This window comes from Heptranchias perlo, chromosome 23 (assembly GCF_035084215.1).
Source record: "Heptranchias perlo isolate sHepPer1 chromosome 23, sHepPer1.hap1, whole genome shotgun sequence".
NCBI lineage: Eukaryota > Metazoa > Chordata > Chondrichthyes > Hexanchiformes > Hexanchidae > Heptranchias > Heptranchias perlo.
In genome coordinates, this window is record NC_090347.1 from 26,389,571 (window position 1) to 26,410,575 (window position 21,005).

At 37.7% G+C, this 21,005-nt stretch overlaps 1 protein-coding gene across 4 annotated transcripts in view; it reads left to right on the forward strand.

Annotated features, from left to right (window-relative positions):
* The window catches only part of narf (nuclear prelamin A recognition factor), a 29,555-nt gene extending 10,416 nt beyond the window's left edge, over positions 1–19,139 (forward strand). For all 4 annotated transcript variants that reach the window (XM_068004234.1, XM_068004235.1, XM_068004237.1 and 1 more), the window contains 8 exons: positions 1,538–1,670; positions 2,491–2,625; positions 6,446–6,564; positions 7,682–7,811; positions 12,512–12,584; positions 12,700–12,837; positions 13,529–13,686; positions 15,901–19,139. In XM_068004234.1, the coding sequence (XP_067860335.1) occupies positions 1,538–1,670; positions 2,491–2,625; positions 6,446–6,564; positions 7,682–7,811; positions 12,512–12,584; positions 12,700–12,837; positions 13,529–13,686; positions 15,901–16,142 (1,128 nt within the window). In that variant the 3' untranslated portion in view covers positions 16,143–19,139. The remainder of the gene's footprint in view (positions 1–1,537; positions 1,671–2,490; positions 2,626–6,445; positions 6,565–7,681; positions 7,812–12,511; positions 12,585–12,699; positions 12,838–13,528; positions 13,687–15,900) is intronic.
* Positions 19,140–21,005: the final 1,866 nt, after the last annotated feature.

Consider the following 21,005-nt stretch of genomic DNA (forward strand, 5'->3'; position numbering starts at 1 on the left):
TCAAAATCCTGGAACTCACTATCTGATAGCATTATGGGAGTACCTTCGCCACAGGAACTGAAGTGTTCGAGAAAGCCCACCATTACCTTTTCAAGGAAAACTAGGGATGGGCACTAAAATATTGGCCTTGCCAGCGATGCCCATATCCCAGGAATGAAAAAAAAATCTAAGTAGTCAAATTAAGTTTAATACATTCTGATAGACTACACGCGTTCTTAAATTTTAAATCAGGTATTGTACCTCATTTTTAACTTGTTTATGAAAAGGTGTGCAGAATGTAATGTAAAAAGAATTCAAGAAAAGAGGCATTTACAATTAAGAGGTTTGACAAAAGCAAAGAAATGCTTTTGTTTCAAATCACATGCAAAAGATTCACTTATTAATGCATAGTCATGGAGGCATTTATAAAATCTCATTACGATATACATTAACTAAATGGCGTTGTGATGACGTGAATAGGATCAGTTAAATAAGAATTGCTTCAAAGTTAGGAATACTTGTTGGATTGTCATCTGAAATGAAATGCTAGTGAGTGGGTGCCACTCACTAATAACAGGGATAGCGTGAATATTGTATTTTACAGACTATTGGTAAGGGTGTTTACTTGAGGTAAAGCTCTTCTAACTGACTGTTCATATGCTGAAGATTTATGTAGTCAAATTGCTTTGTGATTATTATTTCTCCAAATTTTTTTGCGTGCAACCTGTGATTGGAGTGATTCTTCATCACATTGTTTTATTAGCAAATTAATTTTATATACTGTAAATTCTGAAATCTTTTTTTGAATCTGTACAATGCATGTCACAAATAACAAAGCAAATCTTTTTTCAATTTTCTCTGCTCCTCTTGAAGTTGATGACTCATATTAGACATATGATTTTCTGGATGCTGACTCCTTTGTACAGCCTCCCTTACAGGTGATGTTAGAGTTAACAGGTTATTTGACCATGTTGCCAAAATTGAGCCCAATCCTGACCTTACCTGATATTAGATAATGACACTTTCACTGATCCTGATCTGAATAGGAGCACTAGCGGATCTTTTCTCCCATCCTGTCCCAGGAATGTCGAGACCAATTGCAGCATCCCCACCACTGTCCCATCAAGATCATCCAACTCAAATGTTTAATGTTTCAGTAATGTGATTTTACTTAAATTTTACAAAGTTCCTACTTTAGTTAATGTTAATTAGTTCTGCCAAATCTCTGTACACTTGCTCCATTTCTTCCCAGACTGCTCATTCGGGCTGAATCAGATGGTGTCCCATTCAAATCTGAGCTGCATTTCAGAACCCCAATCCTATCCATTACTTCCACCTTCACAATATTGCTTTCCTTCTCTGCTGCTGAAACCCTCATCCATACTTTTGCTATTTATAGACTCCATTTCTTCAATGCCCTGCCCACTGGTTTCCCCAAGCTCCACCCTGTACAAGTTGTAAGCCTGTGGGAAGCAACTGAAGCAGCTTTTAAGTATAAAGTAACTACTCATTGATTAATGGATTTGACTAATGGATGTGTCCTTTTCTTTTTATGCAGAGATGTAATGAATCCAAACACAAAGTGCTGGTAGTTTCAATTTCCCCTCAGTCAGTGCCCTATTTTGCTGCTAAGCATTATATAAATGTTACTGATGTAATCCAAAGACTTTCTGGGTTCTTGAAAGGCCTTGGTAAGTAATGATACTGTTTTTAATATTTAGTTCCTTTTAGGCTTAGATCAGATGATACATTTTTAATGTATATTAAAATGAAATTGGTCGCTGCTGTAGACCAACAATTATTCAATTGTAAAGTGTTAAAAGCAATTCTGAGAGAGTTTAAGCAATGTATATTTTAGTGTACAAATTCTGAGCAGTTAACACATATATTCTTGGCAGAAATTCCCACAAGCTCATCATCACATTAGATCTTGTTGAGATGTGATATTTTACTGTAATCATTGTCAAGAAGGTTCTTTTTAATTCTATACAATGTTTGGAGATCAGGGCAAATTGCAAGTTTAGAATAGTAAACAGCAAAATTCTGAAGTGCTTAAAATATTAACAGCAGTGATACTTTGGTACTCACCTGGGATTTGAGCTTCTTTATTAAAACTAGTTAAGGTGAAGGTGAAATGGCTTCTCATTAGTACTTTATTCTTACATTGAAAACAAATGTGCATGTACAAGTCTCTTAGCCTGGGGCAAGTTGCTCTTTCTTTGAACTACCCTTTGTACACAGTTGTTCATCGGCGGAAGTGCACATCAAGATATGTAGACAAGTGAATTGCTTTTAAACATGTGGACAATCTTGCTGAATTTTAACTATCCAAATCCTGCTTTGACAGGGAGCTAATTCTGCTCATGTCAGAGGCCAGATAATAAATGTTTCAGTATAATAGAAAAGTACTTCAACACAAGTTAAGATTCACAGTCTTAACTTTTATGCAGCAAGATAAAATGACTTATTGCACACAATTAATGCAATTAATATGTTCCCTTTTTTTTTTAGGAGTCCATTATGTCTTTAATATGACATTGGCAGCTGATTTCAGCCTTCTTGAGAGTCAAAAAGAATTTGTTCAGCGTTTTTACCAGAGAAGCCAAGACCAGCACGCTTTACCGATGTTTGCCTCTGCTTGCCCTGGTAAGCCACTTTATAAATAGTTTGTAATAAATTTTAAAGTGTGTGGCTGAAGTAACAGCCAAATGATTTCATCCAAACTGTTGGTGTCACCTAATATAATCTCTGCCATATATCAATGGCTTTCGTATCAGTAAATGTGTTTCTATCATAAATGTGAATGAACTATAAACTGTAATTACTGGTGCAACTAGTACCACAATTCACCAGTCCAGTCTGTTCTAATATGTATTTTTGTGTTTTACGATTCTACAATCCATCTGTAAGACTACCTGGAACTGTATTGCGAAATATCGAATTAGAAAATAGTGTTGAGTTCTAAATTTGGTTTTACAGTAGGTCTGCAATGCATCCCACCCTGTGTTATCAATACAAACAGTGGTTGCCTTAACATTTTATGCCTCCCTAACCCTCTGCTTGGCAATGCAGTGGTTAATAGAAGCACACATATAACATCCACTGTCACCAGGGTATGCTAAATGTAATTCCTGTTGTAACCTTTTTTGTTGACACCACCTCTATGGCACAATGGTCAACAATCTCATTTCTGTATTCTCTGCCCATTCCCCACCCCATGTACATTTATGCATCAACTTCGAAAAACACAGGTCCAGAATTTTGACATAGTGACCGACATAGTGTGCTTAATTTTGTTTGATGTGCTTTGAAAAAATTTGATAGTGCATTTTATAAAGTTAATATTCTTGGTATATGTGTATAACACAATAATGAAAAATGCCTATCATCAGAATCAAGGCATTAGGAGAATATCTAAGAATGCTGAATTATCACCACTGCTTAGTCCACAAACGTCAAAACAACACAGTAGAAACTTGTAGCACATAAAGAGCCCATTCGGCCCATCATTTCTGTCTACCAGCTCTTTGCCACAGCAATCCAAAACTAAACTCACTGCCCTGGTCTCTTCCCATAGCCCTGTTTTTCTCTGCTTCAAATATTTATCTAATCGTCCCTTAAAAAGTGCAGTGGTCTTTACTTCATTGACTTCCTGTGGTAAAGCATTCCATACTCTAACAACTCCCTGCATAAAGAAATTTATCCAAAACCCTCCCACATTGGTCATTTTAAATTGACCCCCTCCTCACTGACTCTGCAAACAGAAGAAATAATCTTCCCATTGAATCCCTTCCTAATTTTTAAAAACTTCTTTTAAATCTTTTATCTTTCTTTGCCCCAGTGGAAATCGTCCCAATGTCTTAAGTCTCTTCTCCATAATTATTTTTTAACATCCCTGGTATCATCCAGGTGAATCTATGCTTTACACTCTCTATGGCATGCAGACCTGGAAGAGTCTTTAAAGGAGCAGCTTAAAGGCTCAGTCTTGGTATGTGTTTACTGAAGCTCAGAATTAAATTTATTGGAAACCAAATAACATATGTTGGCTTTGATCTAGAAAATCCAGGTTGCATTCCCTGCCTGATTTGATATTTATGTTGCAGCTGTCTGTTAAATTGAGGGATCCTGTCTTAAACAATATAAATAGTGGATTAAACAAGTGTTATTGACCTACTCTTGGACAGAAAGAGCTGGGCATTCCTGACAAAGAACAGTCATTTGAGGGAGGAGATCTACTGAAAAATAAACAATCTCCTATAGAATAAGAAATTTTTAAAAACTATTTATTATGTGGAAGAACTTTCTGCCCTTCATATATAGAGTTAAAATAAAACTGATTTAAGGAACCAATTCCATAATGTTACTTTTGAACATATCAGTGGGAGTTTTTTGTTTTTGCACTCCTGCATGACTGGACTGCTGAACTATGAGTCGGCAGAAATGTTTATTGTATCTGTAGGACTGTGATAGTGACCCTGTTGATCAGCCAAGTATTATGCAACTATAAGAGTCATGATAACCATTGTGTTTCCTGTCATGCAATGTTTGCAAATTACTACAAGGGAGAGAAGAAGTGGTAAACTGTAAGCAAAATTACCCCACTGCGCTAAAATTGGTGGGATCTGACCACACAGGGAATATCGATATCACACTGCAATATCTATATCAGTTTTGTTCCTGTTCTTTATCTGCTATTTAACATAGTTGTTTGTCCACAATTCCTTTGTCTGATGAAAGGGTGTGTATGTACACTTTCAGGATAAAGCCCTTCCACCTCCAACCCCATGATTAGTACTTTGGAGGAAATCTACCTTGTAGTTTTAATTTGCCTTTCTTCCAACTCCCTCCTCTGACAGAAACCACCAGTGCATGGGATATCACAGCATCCCAGACTACCTAGGTCTTGAAATGAGATCCCCAATGGGGCTTGCCATGGATGTTAGCAGAGTAGCCTCCGAGTGAGAGAGGACACTTGAAAGCAGATTAAAAATAATCACGCCTGCTACCAGCTAGAAGAAAATAGCCAGCTGGGGTGGATTCTAAATTGGAAACACTCCCTTTTTTTGTTCCACTTTACAAACTTTGCACAAATTTGAAGAGATTGCGGGGGTGAACTTTGAATGAAATTGACTCCCCATGATTCAAGCTTACCAACAAAGTGGCAATGATGAGAAGTTGGTGCCTGCAGCTATGCTACAATTTCTAAAATGTTGCACTGAAACTAAAAGAAGACAATACCAATGTGAGTTACATTTTTAAAAATTACATCTTAATTTTCTGGACTGCCTGAAGCAGACAGGAGGTTTAAATATTGGTGATGTTAGTTTATGGGAGTCGTGTGGAGCAGTAGGTGATTCCATCATTATCATTCTGAAGGAGAAGGAGACATAATACATACCAAAAAATTGGGGAGGAGGAGGAGGTTGTTGATGTATCTCCCAACTCTCCCAGTAGTTCCAATCTAAATTTGATGCAATGAAAATAGGCAGATTATTTAACTCCAGGAAAGTAATATATGGTATGTGATGATACACCGCTATATAACCCATGTCAGCAGCTAGTATAATACAGTACTCTTAACTAGCAACAAAAGAGCCCTCAACTAACATGCTGGATTTTGCTGTAAAAATAACAATGAGGCTAACACCAGATCGAACAGTAACTTCCGGCGACCGCACATGCACAGTTAAACATGGAAATCTGGAAGTTGCTGGCCGAGATACCCTGCTCCTCCAAAGCTGCGCGATAATGGCGCCTCACCATCTGACTCACCGTTATTGAACAGTGTGAAGGTCCTGTACTTGCCTCATAGATATGGATTAAACTCACCCAAAAAAAACAGGGCTTGTCTGTTCCAATGTAAGTTTCCTTTCAACGTGGTGAGTTTTAATTACTGCCAAACAACATCTCTGGCACTGAAAATTAACTTTTACAAGTGTGGAGTCTCATTCCTTCAGCTTTTAATTATTGGACATTTTAAAAAGAAATTTAAATAACTTTTTTACTTTATCTTTCTGAGACTTTTATCTCTGTCTCTTAATCCAATCTTTCTTTCCCTCTCTTTATTTTGCTTTCTGTACCTGATTTGACATTGAACTCACTTCTAACTTACACTTCCTGGTTCAGACTCTGTGCTGCTCATTAACAATTCTTCAATTTAATTGGTTAAGGAGATACATAGTTGCTTGCCCTGTTCACACAGGTCCCAGATGGCCTGTAGAGGGCGCCACGTCATCTGGCTGTCCCATTGACAGCAACTTGCTGTGCAAAACCCCATAGAAAGTCTATGGGCATGTGCAAGTCTAACAAACGGCTGGTGCCATTCGTTTGCTGCTCACCGCAAAACCTGACCCATTATTTCCCAGAACGTTGCAGCCATTATTGTGTGTTACAGGGAAGTGGTGCAACAAGCTCTTGTGGCCATGTCGGTAATTGATGAAAAAAATTTAATGCTTATCTTTTGCAGGCTGGATTCGTTATGCTGAAAAAGCCCTGGGTAGCCTTGTACTTCCACACATCTGCACTGCTAAGTCCCCACAGCAAGTCATGGGGTCTCTGATAAAAGACTACTTTGCCAAAAAGCAGGTAAATAAGGGATGGTGTCATTGTTTAAAACGTTAACCATTACCACAGTTGCACGGTAGAACTTTGAATGTCATCCTAGATTATGGATTGGAGAGTTCTTCTGATGTCCTGGCCAACATCCCTCACTCAACTAATACTAAAAAAACAACAGATTGACCTCATTCGTCTTATAACTATTGGTGGGACATTGCCAGCACAAAATCACTGTGTTTGTCAACATAAGTCACTGAACATCAAAAGTGACTCATTATCTGAAAGCAGTGAGAGACATGAAAGTGCCTTACTGTTCCCACATCGAACTACTCATTGCTGTGCACCTTCTGACAGCCAAGAGCGTTATGAACAAGACTAACGACTTCCATCACTTGCATTGCTAATGGCACTCTGCTGTGCTCCCACAGATGGCATTCTATTTGCAACAGTCATTATGGGCTGAAGGACATAACAGAGGTACTTTCCACAAGATGAATGATTTCATCCAAAGAACTCTGCTGAGAAAGGCAGAGGTTAGAACTGTGATGGCTTACTGTGTTGATAATTGAACACTGAATTAATTATCAAAATGATGGATAATTACAATGTGTTGAACATTGTAATGTTGACTAATCAGTATATTATTTCTTTCTTTCAATATGCACTGCACTTCTTTATGTACCAATCTTTACTAATATTTCAAGGAGAAGTATGCCATTAGTATAGTATGCTTTTAAACCACAAATTCTCATAACCCCAAAATTTAAGGGAATCTAGTGCAATCAAAACCCAAAAGTGATGGTTTGCATTTTTGGTAGATGTGAGGTTGTTGTAAACACACTATTAAGATGCCCTCAAATGCTGTAATTTTCTTTGAGAATAATGTTCCTTTATTACAATTCTAAAATATACCTTAAATCAGAAAACCCTTGGGGTAGAAAGAACCACAGATTGTAAATGATGAAAAATTGTATCCAGTGCATGGAATTTGTAAATGAGTTACTTGCGGCTCAGCCTATGTAAAGTATTGAGATGAATAATTCCATGTATCCTGCAAAAATTTAAGAACTGTAAGGATATTTCAGCATTCAATTTGTTAATAGTTTAAGCACTGACTTGATTTGACTTTTGGTTTTTTTTTCAGCATCTTTCCCCTGATAAGATCTTCCACGTAGTCATAACGCCTTGTTACGATAAAAAATTGGAGGCACTCGGAGGCGACTTTTACAGCAGTGTATACAAGATACAAGATGTTGATTGTGTATTAACTTCAGGTAACATTACCACAATAGATTGTTGGAAGTTTCAGGTATAACTATTTGTCAGAACTGGAAGACATTACAGATGAACAGCTTTATAAGAAGGAACAGAGCAAGGGAAGGGGGGAAAAACATACACAAGAAAAGAATAAACTATAATGTGATTGGACGAAGAACAAGAGATGGTTGAGTGATTGAAGGGTTATACCTGACATGTATATTTATGATGTGGAGATGCCGGTGATGGACTGGGGTTGACAATTGTAAACAATTCTCTTTGCTTCATCTGCAGCTGTTGATAGACACTTACAAAAATCTAAAAAAAAACAGCAGATGCTGGAAATTTGAAACAAAAAACAGAAAATAGTGCAAACACTCAGATCAGCTGAGGAAGGAGGTAGCCTCCGAAAGCTTGTGAATTTAAAATAAAATTGCTGGACTATAACTTGGTGATGTATATTTATAGATGCTTCCTGATCTGAGTGTTTGCACTATTTTCTGTTTTTTGTTTCAAATTTCCAGCATCTGCTGTTTTTTTTTAGATTTTTGTAAGTGTCTATCAACAGCTGCAGATGAAGCAAAGAGAATTCTTGGAAGCATATTTGTAGATGTATCCTACTACTAGTCAAGCTCCCATGGCATTGCACACAGGAAGTGAAGAGCAAATGTAGTTTTCAGGTGAATTGAGGGGAGAGTCAGGGGATAATTGGAGAAGGATGCGCAGAGACAATTCATCCCCTATTTTAGAATCACACATTCTGTCCTTTTTTATATCATACTTGGTTTATATATTATTCATAGTTAAATAGAAAAACTTACAGCAATTTGAGAAGTAGAATCAGTTTGTGACTAGGAGTTTCTCTGCTGTACAGGCCAAAAAGGTGGGAGAGGCAACACTGAGGCATTACAGTGCTGCCCTTGATGGAATGGTGTAATTATAGTGTGCAAGTAAAGAAAGGCAGTATCCATTATAAAAGGGAGCACATGAAGTAATAATGAAAAAAGTGAACACAAAAATGTGACAACAGGAAGTAAGATTTTGTTGATAGCAAGTGCATTCAGATGCAATTTTTTTTTATATAAGATATCTCTGAATTGTCTTTTCCCTCTCCCAATTTCATGTTTTCACTACATCATTCCCAACAAGGGTGCAAATAGGCTATGCTGTGACACCAATTTACACTTTTCTAGGGATTTGAAATTCCCTGTGTGCAATTTTAATGAAGTTGCCATTTGAAGAAAAAGCAGAAAATTCTGGAAATCTGCAACCGGGCAGTCCGTATCCGTAAACTGTTAACATTTCATGTGAATGCCCTGCACTCGAACTGCAAAATGGAAGTAAAGCAAGTCCCTTTATAGGACCAAGCAAGATAAAAGGGGGAGGAAAAATCGAAGAAAAGAAAGAACTTGCATTTATACAGAGCCTTTCATGGCTTCAGGGTGTCCCAAAGCGCTTCACAGATAATGAAGTTTTTTTTTGAAGTGTAGTCACTGTTGTAATGTAGGAATTGTGACAACCAATTTGTGCACAGCAAGGTCCCACAAACAGCAATGAGATAATGACCAGATAATCTGTTTTTAGTCTTGTTTGTTGAGGGATAAATATTAGCCAGGACACCAGAGAGAACAAGAGGTAAAAATTCAGTGTCACGGAGAGGAGTTACTGGCCAGAGAACCAGTTGTTTGAAAAGGTGGAAACTGCTGGATGATTTAGGAAAATAATGACAATGAAGCAATAGAAAGACATTAAAAAAAACAAAAGGGCATACAAATAGCTGGGTACAGCAGTGCAAAGAAGTGGAAGGAAATGGGAGAAACCAGGAAAAAACAGAGGTAATAAAAAGGAAAAAAATTGTAAATGCTGGAACTATAAACTGAAAACAGAAAATGCTGGAAACATACAGCAAGCCTATCAACATCCAAAAAGGCAAACCCTGTCTAAGTTTGCAACTACAGTACATCAAATAATTTTTCTTTAAACATGTTAAAAATAGCTCAGAGGAATTTCAACCCCCAAATGTCTTTGAAATGTGCAATTTCAACAGGTGTTAAGATCCTGATCTTGAATTGGCCATGCACAAGTGAAGTGGAGCTAAGCTGACATGCTTCATCTACAGCCTCAATTTGTCGCAGCCAGCTACAGAGCAGATTGGCAGAAATCCCAAAACAAGGTGCAAGAGCAATCTGGACTCTTGGCTGAGAAATGACTTGTGGCATGGAGTAACCTGAAGAAAATTACATGTTTCGTTTTCATTTAAAGATGGAAGAAAGCTCTTTCAAATGGATGGGATCAAATTATATTATTTAGAACAGGTGCTCCAAATTAAATATGTCTAACTTGTCTTCAATCTGTTTATAACATTTTTACCTCAGAAAATGAATAGAATAACATTTTGTTTTGTTTTGAAAAGATAAAAGCTTCTAAGAATTTATTTAAGAAGCTGGTGAAAATATATAAACATCAATAATAATGTCTTGAGAAAATATTGGGCTGGATTTTGCTGGAAAAATAACGGTGAGGTTAACAGCACTCGCCGTTATTCATATGCAAATCGGACAGTAACTTCCAGTGTCTGCACATGCGCAGTTAAAGGTTGAAATACAAAGTTGCCATACCAGATGCCCTGCTTCTCCAAAAGCTGCGTGAAAACGGCATCACGCCAGCTAGATCCCCGTTCAAATGTATTGAATGATGTGAAGTTCCTGCACTGACGTCGCAGATACAAACTAAACTCACCAACAAAAGTTAAGTCATGTAATTTCAAGTCTTAAGTACCGTTTTAACAGCGTGGTAAGTCTTAATTACTGTCAAACCAACCTCTCTGGAACTGAAAATTGACTTTTGCAAGCGTAGAATTTCATTCCTTAATAGTTTAATTCTTGTTGGACATTTTTTGAAAGAAAATTTAAATAAAAAAATGTTTTTCTTACTTTTTCTTTCTGTCTCCTCTAACTCTGTCTCATAATCCACTATTTCTTTCCCTCTCTTTATTTTGCTTTCTGTACCTGATTTGACATTGAATTCACTATTCTAACTTACACTTCCTGGTTCAGAATCTGTGCGACCAATGATGCTTCAATCTGATCAGTTAAGGAGATACACTGCTGCTTGCCCCATTCACAAAGGTCCCAGATGCCCTGTAGAGGGCCCCACGTTTTTTGGATCTCTAATTTAGAGGAACTTGCCGTGCAAAAGCTCATAGAAAGTCTAACAAACAGCTAATGGCGTTTGTTTGCCACTCGTCGCAACATTTGGCCCTATAGGTATTTATAAGAGTGTATCTCATGATGCATGATTTAAAGTGAAGTAGTTGGGCAACTGTGGCTAGAAACATCAGCATTGCAATTTCTTGGAGTACTACTTACTGCAATTTGTGGACTGTTTTAGTTAATATGAAGAAATCTTTTTAAAACTAGTAAATCTCCTGTGGCATTGTTCACAATAAGTCCAAAGATACACTTTTATAAAGACTGGAGCATTATATCATGTAACACACAATGTATTATTCTGCTGTTATGTTGGGGCTGTATGCAATTTAGCCTGTCCCTTCAACATCACATGATCTAATTGCTGTTAATTAAATGTTGAGTGACTTTATTCAGAGTTTAATCAGTATTCAGGCTGCAAGTATTTGTTTATCTTTAAATATAATTGGTACGGTCAATTAAGAGGCTGCAGATATTCTGGTATTTTCCTGGAGAATTCCAAATGGCTGGCTTTGTTTCTTTTGCACTTTATTCAAGTGTAGCACAGAAATTTGATAGGGAGTGTCTATCTGTATATCTATATCTCTTTTATACTATTGTAGATATGTATATTGTAATGTATCTCCTATGACTTTGCTTATGGCAAATTGGAGGATATGATGTGTTATGAGGGGAGAAGGGTTTTGAGGAATGTGAGTTTCAAGCCCTTGCTGTAAAAGGAGATTGATAAATATTTGACAGAAAAAAAAATACAAAATGAAGGTAAGGTTTATTTTGAAGGCCAGAGTTGAGACAAGGGGCACAGTTGATGAGAGGGTGTGTCAGGTGGTGCAATAGAAGGCTGAGGAATCTGTTGAAAGGTCAAGTGGGAAGTCAGGCAATGGGAATCAAGTGGGAAGTCAGAGAAGGAATTAACTGCACATTTAGGTGGTAGTCAGCCTTGAGGACATAGAAATTGGGTAGGAGGTCAGAGCAAGAAACTGGGGTCGGCAGTAGAAATTCATTATGCTTGCTGATGGCAACCGAAGAGTGCAGGAGGCATACAGATACTTTCTTTAACTACTCACAAAACCTGTAGGTTTTTGCTACTTAGATAATTGTATTAAAACATTTTAAATATAGTTTGCAGCTCTTTATTTCTGTTCTGTATTTCAAAATTAGGAAGTAAAATTTACACATGACTTAATCAGCTGTTAGTGTGACACAAACGATTGCCCGTGTTTTGGAATATTTTTAACTGTAAGTGTGATTAGAGAAGAAATTAATTGTAAAGGACAGGAAATGCATGCATGTCATTTCCAAAATTAAGTGGAGAAAAATAGTTTTGGGTTTCAGAAAGATTGGCATTTTATTGCACTTACAAACCACTTATGGCCAAGCTGCTATTTTTTTTTCTCTCTTATCTGCAATAGAAATTGGAATTTTTGTCCTTTGCAAGTTTTTTTTTCTTCAAAATGTCCAAGTGCACTGGTTGAAAAATGATTCATTATACCTTGATATTGTTTCAGGTGAAATAACACAGATGATGGAACAAAAGGGTCTCCTGTTAACAGATGTGAAGCCAGCAGCTTCAGACAATTTGTGAGATCTCCATTTTTAACTTTACATATGAGAGCTTTTATATTACAGTTTATAAGAAACATTGGCTTCTTTATCAGTGCATTTTTTTAAGTTGGTACTTTTTTTGCTGATGAAGATTTGAAGAAATTGATGATGCGGGTATTGCAAGGCATGATGGAAGAGGATCTGATGGCTTCCTAGAACACATTTTTAAATATGCTGCTAAAGAAATCTTTGGAATTGAGGTGAAAGAAATCATCTACAAGACACTCAGGTAAGTTTAACCATATAAAATGGTCAGTTTGTTGTAATTATCTAGAAAGTGTTGGATTACTTTCATTTAATGGTTCAGCAAATTTATTAAGTCTTGTATACGTCAACCTGAGAAAATCAGCCCACTGTACCAATGTAAATGTTTCCACTTCTCATTCCAGCTATCTTTATGATCCTTTTTGAGTTGTGGACATGTGTCCACTAGGAACTGGAGTAAGACTACCCAAACTTGCTTCATTTAGGGCACTAAAAGCCAGCAGAGAGAGAGTTTATGTAATCATTCTTGACTGTATTTTAAAGGTGAAAGACCATATACTTACACACAGGCCTAAAATTTCTGAGTACATGATGGTGATGGGGAACCTTGCTCGCTGCCAACGCATATCAGAAAATCATGGTCCAGTGCGTGCACACTACGTTTTACACTGGCAGCAGTGGAGGTTCCCTGCCACCAGCACATATTTGGAAAATTGCCCGAATGTTTTCCTAGAGTACTCTTTTTAAAAAGCATCTAATTATTACATTAATACGTAGATATGTATATAAAAAAGAGAAAATAGCTGTATTTGAACCTAATTTCGTAACATTCAAATACATTTGCCGCTGTTTAATCTGTGCTTTTTCATCTGCTTTTGCATAGTAGGATAACTCCCAATAATGAGGTTTTCTTTATTCTGCATACTTCTGTTTAGGAATAAAGACTTTCAAGAGGTCACATTGGAAAAAGATGGTGAGATTGTTTTGCGATTTGCAGCTACCTATGGATTCAGGAATATTCAAAACATAGTTTACAAACTGAAGAAAGGAAAGTTTCCTTATCACTTTGTTGAAGTTCTTGCGTGTCCAGGAGGTAATGCATTTCTAGTTCAACTATTCAATGTAATGCTGTAGTGATGTCGGCCAGTGGTTTTCAACCTTTTTTTTCCCCCCTGTTCCTGAGAGAAGGTATGGAGTGCGGAGGAAAGATCACAGCCTACCAGCCCATATTCGCCTTCCACAGTCATTCAGGATTGTTGATCTCATGGTGGGAGGTGGGGGTTGGGAAATTTCAGAGTGAAGCTGCTCAATAATTAGAGTAGGCAAATTGGAACCAGACAGTAACACTTCCTCTTCATTTAGTGCTAGTCATCTCACCGAAAAACTCTCCACCTTCCAGAATAATTTCACTTTTGGGAAAGCTCATTTAAAAATAAAATTAAAAAATTCTATGCAATATACAAGTTTTAATGGAGAGGACTGATGCAAAGAATAATCCACTGTGGTATTCTAATCTTGGATGAAGGAGGTAGGAACAAAGGGTGATCAGTGGGATACATTGCAAAATATCAAGCTGGTAACAAAATTATCCTCACCAATTAATCTGAGCAGTTTGTAGACTGTTTTGTGGTTGGCTAGTAGATTTTTTTAAAAAATATTTAACAACTTAAGATTTTAGCCATTTCCCAGAATGCCTCTTTTGGTTACGGAAGCATATAGCTCAGCAATACGTACCAGAAGTTCCCAGATTTGATTCCCAGTTTTTACTGAGTTAGCTGATCCTAGCCAGGGCAGTGGTAGGGGTACTCCACTCACCCTTAACTCCTCTACATTAGGGATGGTGAAATCGGCCAGTGTCCCTGCTCTTAATCGCTATCCAATCATTCTTACTGCAGTGCATGTGTATGAACATTAGGAGCAGAATTGGGTTTGCCCATAATTCTTCCCAGCGATTGAATGTCCTGCCAACATTCACTGTTCAGGCTCACTTGTAAAATAGGCACTTGGGTAATGTACCAGGGTCTATATTTATACATACTTGTATGCCTGTTTTTATTGAACAAATACACGGTGACAGTTTAGCTGACTTTGATGTGATACTTTCATGTATATGAAGTTTCATAGTTTATTTTTGAAGGCATTACAAAAATCTTTACACTAAATATAGTGTTATGGGATTTGAGTTCTTGAGCCATTTTAATTGTTTTCTTTCATTTTTTTATTGTAAAATGTCTTTTATAATGTGAACATTTGGGGACAGTGCAATGTTCTGACTGTCAAATGTGAAGGGAATTTATTGCTTCATATAAAAAGGCTATTTGGAGGGAAGTGAAGTAAACGTAACTTCCAATATAGCTTTATTGCTGTGCATGTTTCATGGTATTCTGGTATGGAGTTCATTTTTTGCTGTATGGCTTTTAATTTTAGTGCAGGCTTTTTATCCTTGATCTTTTTGTATTCGTTTCTAATTCCAAGCCACTTCATCAATTCCCCATCATTTTTTTAAAAATGCAATTTAAAACCATAGCTTTTGCCAAGCTTCTGCAATCCATTATACATTAAAATTTGAGTGAGCTGCAACATTCCATTTTAAGCTCCTTTATTAGCTCTGTCTGGCAAAATCGATTTTTAAAAGTGTCAACATCTAACTGTTGTAACTGTTACGCCTGTAGGTAATGTTGTGATAGGCATTTACAATGATAAAAAAGCTGTCAGGCTAATGTTAATTCCAAACTCACTACTGATTCAGTATTTTTTAAATGCATTAATCTGCAGCTCCTATATGAAGCCACTGGGTTGACAGCAAGTGAATCTCTTTGCCCTTAGCACATACAGTAATGATGAAGATGAAAGGTATTTGTTGTTTGAACCTAAACTAATTGATACAATAAATAAATGTTAATCCCAGTGGCTGTCACAAAAATTTCTTCTCACTGAAGTCTGGGTCCCAATGTTGGCTCATCATAATTTCTTAGGCTCCTTTGGAACTGTTTCCCTTGGACCCTCGCCCCAACTGAGGGAGTTTCCCTGCCTTTGCTCCCTCCTCACCTCTCTTCTCTCTCCCCACCCCAGCAACTTTCTTTTGCCACCTCTTGCTCTCTGAATGCTGCACTTAATCTTGACTCATTGTGTCCAACACCACTGGAGAACAACTAATATTCCAGAAATGGAATGTTTCTGCCCAAGTGAGTTAAGTAACTACACACGTTTTGCCTGTTGGTTCTGGCTGAATTGGTTATTTCAAGATCAAAATCATGCTTTCCATGATTGCTAATACAGATGTAACTTTTTTTATTTGGTTTGAAAGGATGCCTCAATGGAAAAGGTCAAGCAATGTCTAAGGATAGAAAAATGGATACGGATTTGCTGCATCAAATGGAGGAAATGTACACCAGTCTGCCTGTCCAAGTCCCAGAAACCAATGTGCATGTGCAAATGCTCTACCAGGAATGGTTGGAGGGAAGAAATTCCACCAAAGTTCAAGAGGTCCTGCACAGACAGTACCATGCATTGAATGAAATGTCAAATAGCATAGACATCAAGTGGTAAGCCACCTGGTGCTGGACTATAAGATTTTTGGAATCCCATTTGGGGTTTGGAATTTCCCCAGGGAACATTGGTACTCTTTGCACTAATAAAGGTACAATTTAGCCCACAAATCTTCAGCCAATATTAAAATGTAACATTTTGTCATTGCAAGGAATATAGACTTAAATTATGTAATTATCCAGAACTTTCTTCTTCATGGATATCTTTGAGATATGCTTACTTCGAAGCCACTTGATGAATGTTTCCATTCTTTGTGCTTGCTTCCAAATGAATATAGCCATAACAAGGCCATAATTAACTTATAAACTCAGTTGTTTTCTCAGTTGGAGAAAGAAGTCCTTCAGTGATGTAAGAATGGTACTTGGGAGATTCTTCAGATACTTCTCATCCCTAGAACAACTTCTTATAGATTATACTATTTTATTTTAACATTCTTCATACATATATATAGTTTAGAGAGGGGGAAGTTCTCTAGGTTGAATCGAATTGATGTTTAACCTTGAAAGTATGAAGTGAAATGTGCATGTCGAAAATATTTTTACATTTGCAATCTCTGTTGATAAATTGCAGTTCTGTAACTGGTGCTTTTCATACATCTGTTCTTGCGCACAGGAAGCACTTAACTATTGAGAACCTACAAGGCTACCTCTGGTGTTCAGATGTTAAGTCCACAGTTTGTTTGATGCATCTCTATGCTGGATAGCTCAGTTATTGGAAGTTTTGGTTATACTGCTGGTTTCACTTCTTTAAAACAAGCTTCTTACTTAACAGTCCTGTGGGTTCCTGTAGTGGACCTTTTCTATAATCTGCTGATTGTAAAGATGCATTTCTGAAGTTTAACAATTACCCTACGAGTAATAGTCTGCTGACTCAATTGAATGTAGTCTCATAACTCTATCAAACTCTTCGAAATGGTGCATATTCCAAATGGACTACGACTTTACACGCTAAAGTAATGAACACATTTAGTTATAATTAAATGGTACACAATGTGTAATGGGTCAATTAACCTTCATTTGAGTGAATATAGAAATTTCTGTTGTATAATGAAGGAAATTTTGTCTTTGTAAAGGCTTCATTACAGCCTTGGTCCAAACATGGACAAAAGAGCTGCATTCCAGAGGTGAGGTGAGAGTGACTGCCCTTGACGTCAAGGCAGCATTTGACTGAGTGTGGCACTAAGGAGCCCTCGTAAAATTGAAGTCAATGGGAATCAGGGCAAACTCTCCAGTGGCTGGAATCATAGCTAGCACAAAGGAAGATGGTAGTGGTTGTTGGAGGCCAATCATCTCAGCCCCAGGACATTGCTGCAGGAGTTCCTCAGGGCAGTGTCCTTGGCCCAACCATCTTAAGGTCAGAAATGGGGATGTTCGCTGTTTGCACGGTGTTCAGTTCCATTCACACCCCCTCAGATAATGAAGCAGTCTGTGCCCGCATGCAGCAAGACCTGGACAACATCCAGGCTTGGGCTCATAAGTGGCAAGTAACATTTGTGCCAGGTAATGACCACCACCAACAAGAGAGAATCTAACCACCTCCCCTTGACATTCAATGGCATTACCATCACTGAATCGCCCACCAACAACATCCTGGGGGTCACCATTGACCAGAAACTTAACTTGCCCAGCCATATAAATACTGTGGCTACAAGAGCAGGTCAGAGGCTGGGTATTGTGCAGCGAGTGAGTCACCTCCTGACTCCCCAAAGCCTTTCCACCATCTACAAGGCACAAGTCAGGAGTGTGATGGAATACTCTCCACTTGCCTGGATGAGTGCAGCTCCAACAACACTCAAGAAGCTCCACCCCATCCACCACCCTAAACATTCACTCCCTTCACCACTAGCGCACAGGATGTACTGTAGCAACTCGCCAAGGCTTCTTCGACAGCACCTCCCAAACCCGCAACCTCTACCACCTAGAAGGACAAGAGCAGCAGGCATATGGGAACAACACCACCTGCACGTTCCCCTCCACGTCACACACCATCCCAACTTGGAAATATATCACCGTTCCTTCATTGTCGCTGGGTCAAAATCCTGGAACTCCCTTCCTAACAGCACTGTGGGAGAACCTTCACCACACAGACTGCAGCAGTTCAAGAAGGCGGCTCACCACCACCTTCTCAAGGGCAATTAGGGATGGGCAATAAATGCTGGCCTCGCCAGCGACGCCCACATCCCATGAACGAATTTTTAAAAATGTTTGGTCTGTTTTCATCTTTTCCAACTCAAACAGGGCCTTTTTGAAAGACCTTTTATGTCTCATAGCTGGTGCTCTTTCATGGTAGTTGTTGGGAACATTATTTCAGTGAGTTCTTTGATGTCCTCTTTACCACTTCCTATCAACAGATAAAATATAACTTTCCAATCAACATAAAATATTACCATGACAATCAAATAATAATTTATACGTAAGCAAAATTGGCAGATGAGAAATAGATGGATGGAATGAATATACATATACTAGAAGAAGAAATGGACAACTTTGCAATCATTAAACTTCAACAAATCATTTCTTTCACATCACAGTACACTGCTGCTAATTAAAGCAAAGAACATACCTATTTGATCTTCATCAACAGTATAATCTTTAATTATAAGTGAAATAACTAATTTAACACTGGATTAAAAATAAGGAATGTATCAGTCCCGTCCGCCCCGCCAAAAAATCAATCTACTTTATTCCATATACCACTCTAATGAGTAATCATTCTATAATATTTTGTTGACCCTATGTAATAACCCTTTCCATCGTTTAAATTGATCATCAAAGGTTTGAAAGTTATATCTGTACTAATGTTAAGAAATTGAAACAGACACTTAAACATATCAGGCATTTCTTTGAAAATAGATGATACTGTCTGTTCTTGTTGGAGCTGTAATCATATGTACTCCTTGTCAAATGTTTTTGTGAACACCGTAAAGTTCTGTAAACTCAACGGAAGTTTGTGCATGTGTTGCTATAACATCGATAATAAATCAAATTTGTTTTTTTATGTATTTGTAATTGCCTAATGAAATTCAGTAGTAGCATTATTTTGATGCACTTGATACAAGTAAGCTAATGTGATACAGCACAACCTAATGAAAAAATAAATGGGCATTCCTGCCTTCTTTATCATGTAGGCTATGATGCCCATTTATCTTTTCATCTTGGAGGACTATTTGCTCCTCCACAGAAGTATATATGTAAGGTATGAAATGCCTCTGGTGACGGTGACTTCAGTGTCCTTCCTCCAACACACACTGATGTTTTCTTTAGGTTGACTTTCAAGAACATCATGTAATAAGATGGGGTGGTGTAGTAGATGAGATGCAAGCTTTTCTACATTCGGTTCAAACCCAACCCAGATTAGCTTTTCTGGCGGCTGCCTGGAAGGTTCTTCAGTTCTGAATGGTGATGGGTTCACAGCACAAAACTGCCCTTATTTGACACCACTTTGGCAATTTTACTCGAGACGCCACAGATTGGCTGGTCTGCATGATGGCAAAATGTCACACTGGTATTTTAAGTGGTTTTCTAAGATTAGGGCTTGGGTACATAATTGGGCAGAATAAAGAAAGCTTTATTCCACAACATACTATGCCACATCTGACCCAGGACTAATTACTGCTGCCAGTGGATGCCTGGAATGGGCTGTTCTACTTTCCTTAGTGTTAATATCACAGGACATGTGAGTATGTGTACTCATACTCAGCTGCAAAGATGTGAATTTAGCATAGGTAGGACATCTTAAAATGTACATGCCACCTTAATGTCAGAGATGATTGAGTGCCAGGCTTACTTGTCACTAACTACTTAAGCCATTATCCTAATATCTGACACATCACTTTGCCAAAGCTCTGTACATGAGGCTGACTCACCTAAGTACACAGACAACAAAGGATGACAAAAGGGAATACAAAAAGGTTAGGAAAGAAGTTTTTAAAAAAAACAATTAAGGCGGCAATACGAAACTAAGAAATTAAATTATTAAGGAATATAAAGAAATAAAGTATTCTATAGAATACTTTACTATTTATAAATAACAAAAGAAAAATCAGGATAGGGATTGGGCCATTAAGGGATACAGATGATAATCTCACAGGTAATGACAGTGAATTGGCAGAAATATTAAATAATTACTTTGCCTCAGCATTTACCAGCGACACTAACCTGGTGGGCATGATATTAGAAGAAGAGATCAAAAAAGATACAAGGACATTTAAGATAGAAAAGGGGGAGATAATTGATAAACTAACCAAAGTTAGGATAAAACCTCTGGTCCAGATAGATTGCATCCATGCATATTAAAGGAAGTTAGGGAAGAGATAGCAGAGGTACTTTTACATAGATATTAAACATTCATTAGAAATGGGAATAGTGTTAGAGAACTGGCAGACAGTTAATGTGATACATATAGTTAAAAAGGGAGCTGGAGCCAGGCCAGGGAACTATAGAACAATTAGTTTAACATCAGTGGTAGGAAAGATAATGGAATCCTTACTCAAAGATGTAATAGAAAAACATCCAGAGAATGAAAATATAATAAATAGCATGGATTTCAAAAGGGAAGGTCATGCTTGACCAACCTTATTGAATTATTTGAAGAAGTAACAAAGGTTAGACAAGGGAAATGCAGTAGATGTAATATATTTGGATTTTCAAAAGGCCTTCAATAAAGGTATGGCATTATAGACACATGACTAAGGTCAAAGCATGTGGAGTCGGGAACAAGTAGCAGAATGGAAAGCAGGTTGCCTACAAAACAGAAAACAGAGTGTAGGGGTTAAAGGTTGTTACTCAGACTGGCTAAAGGTTCTGTGCTGGGTCCACAAGGATCTGTGCTGGGTCCACTGTTGTTCACCATTTACATAAACGA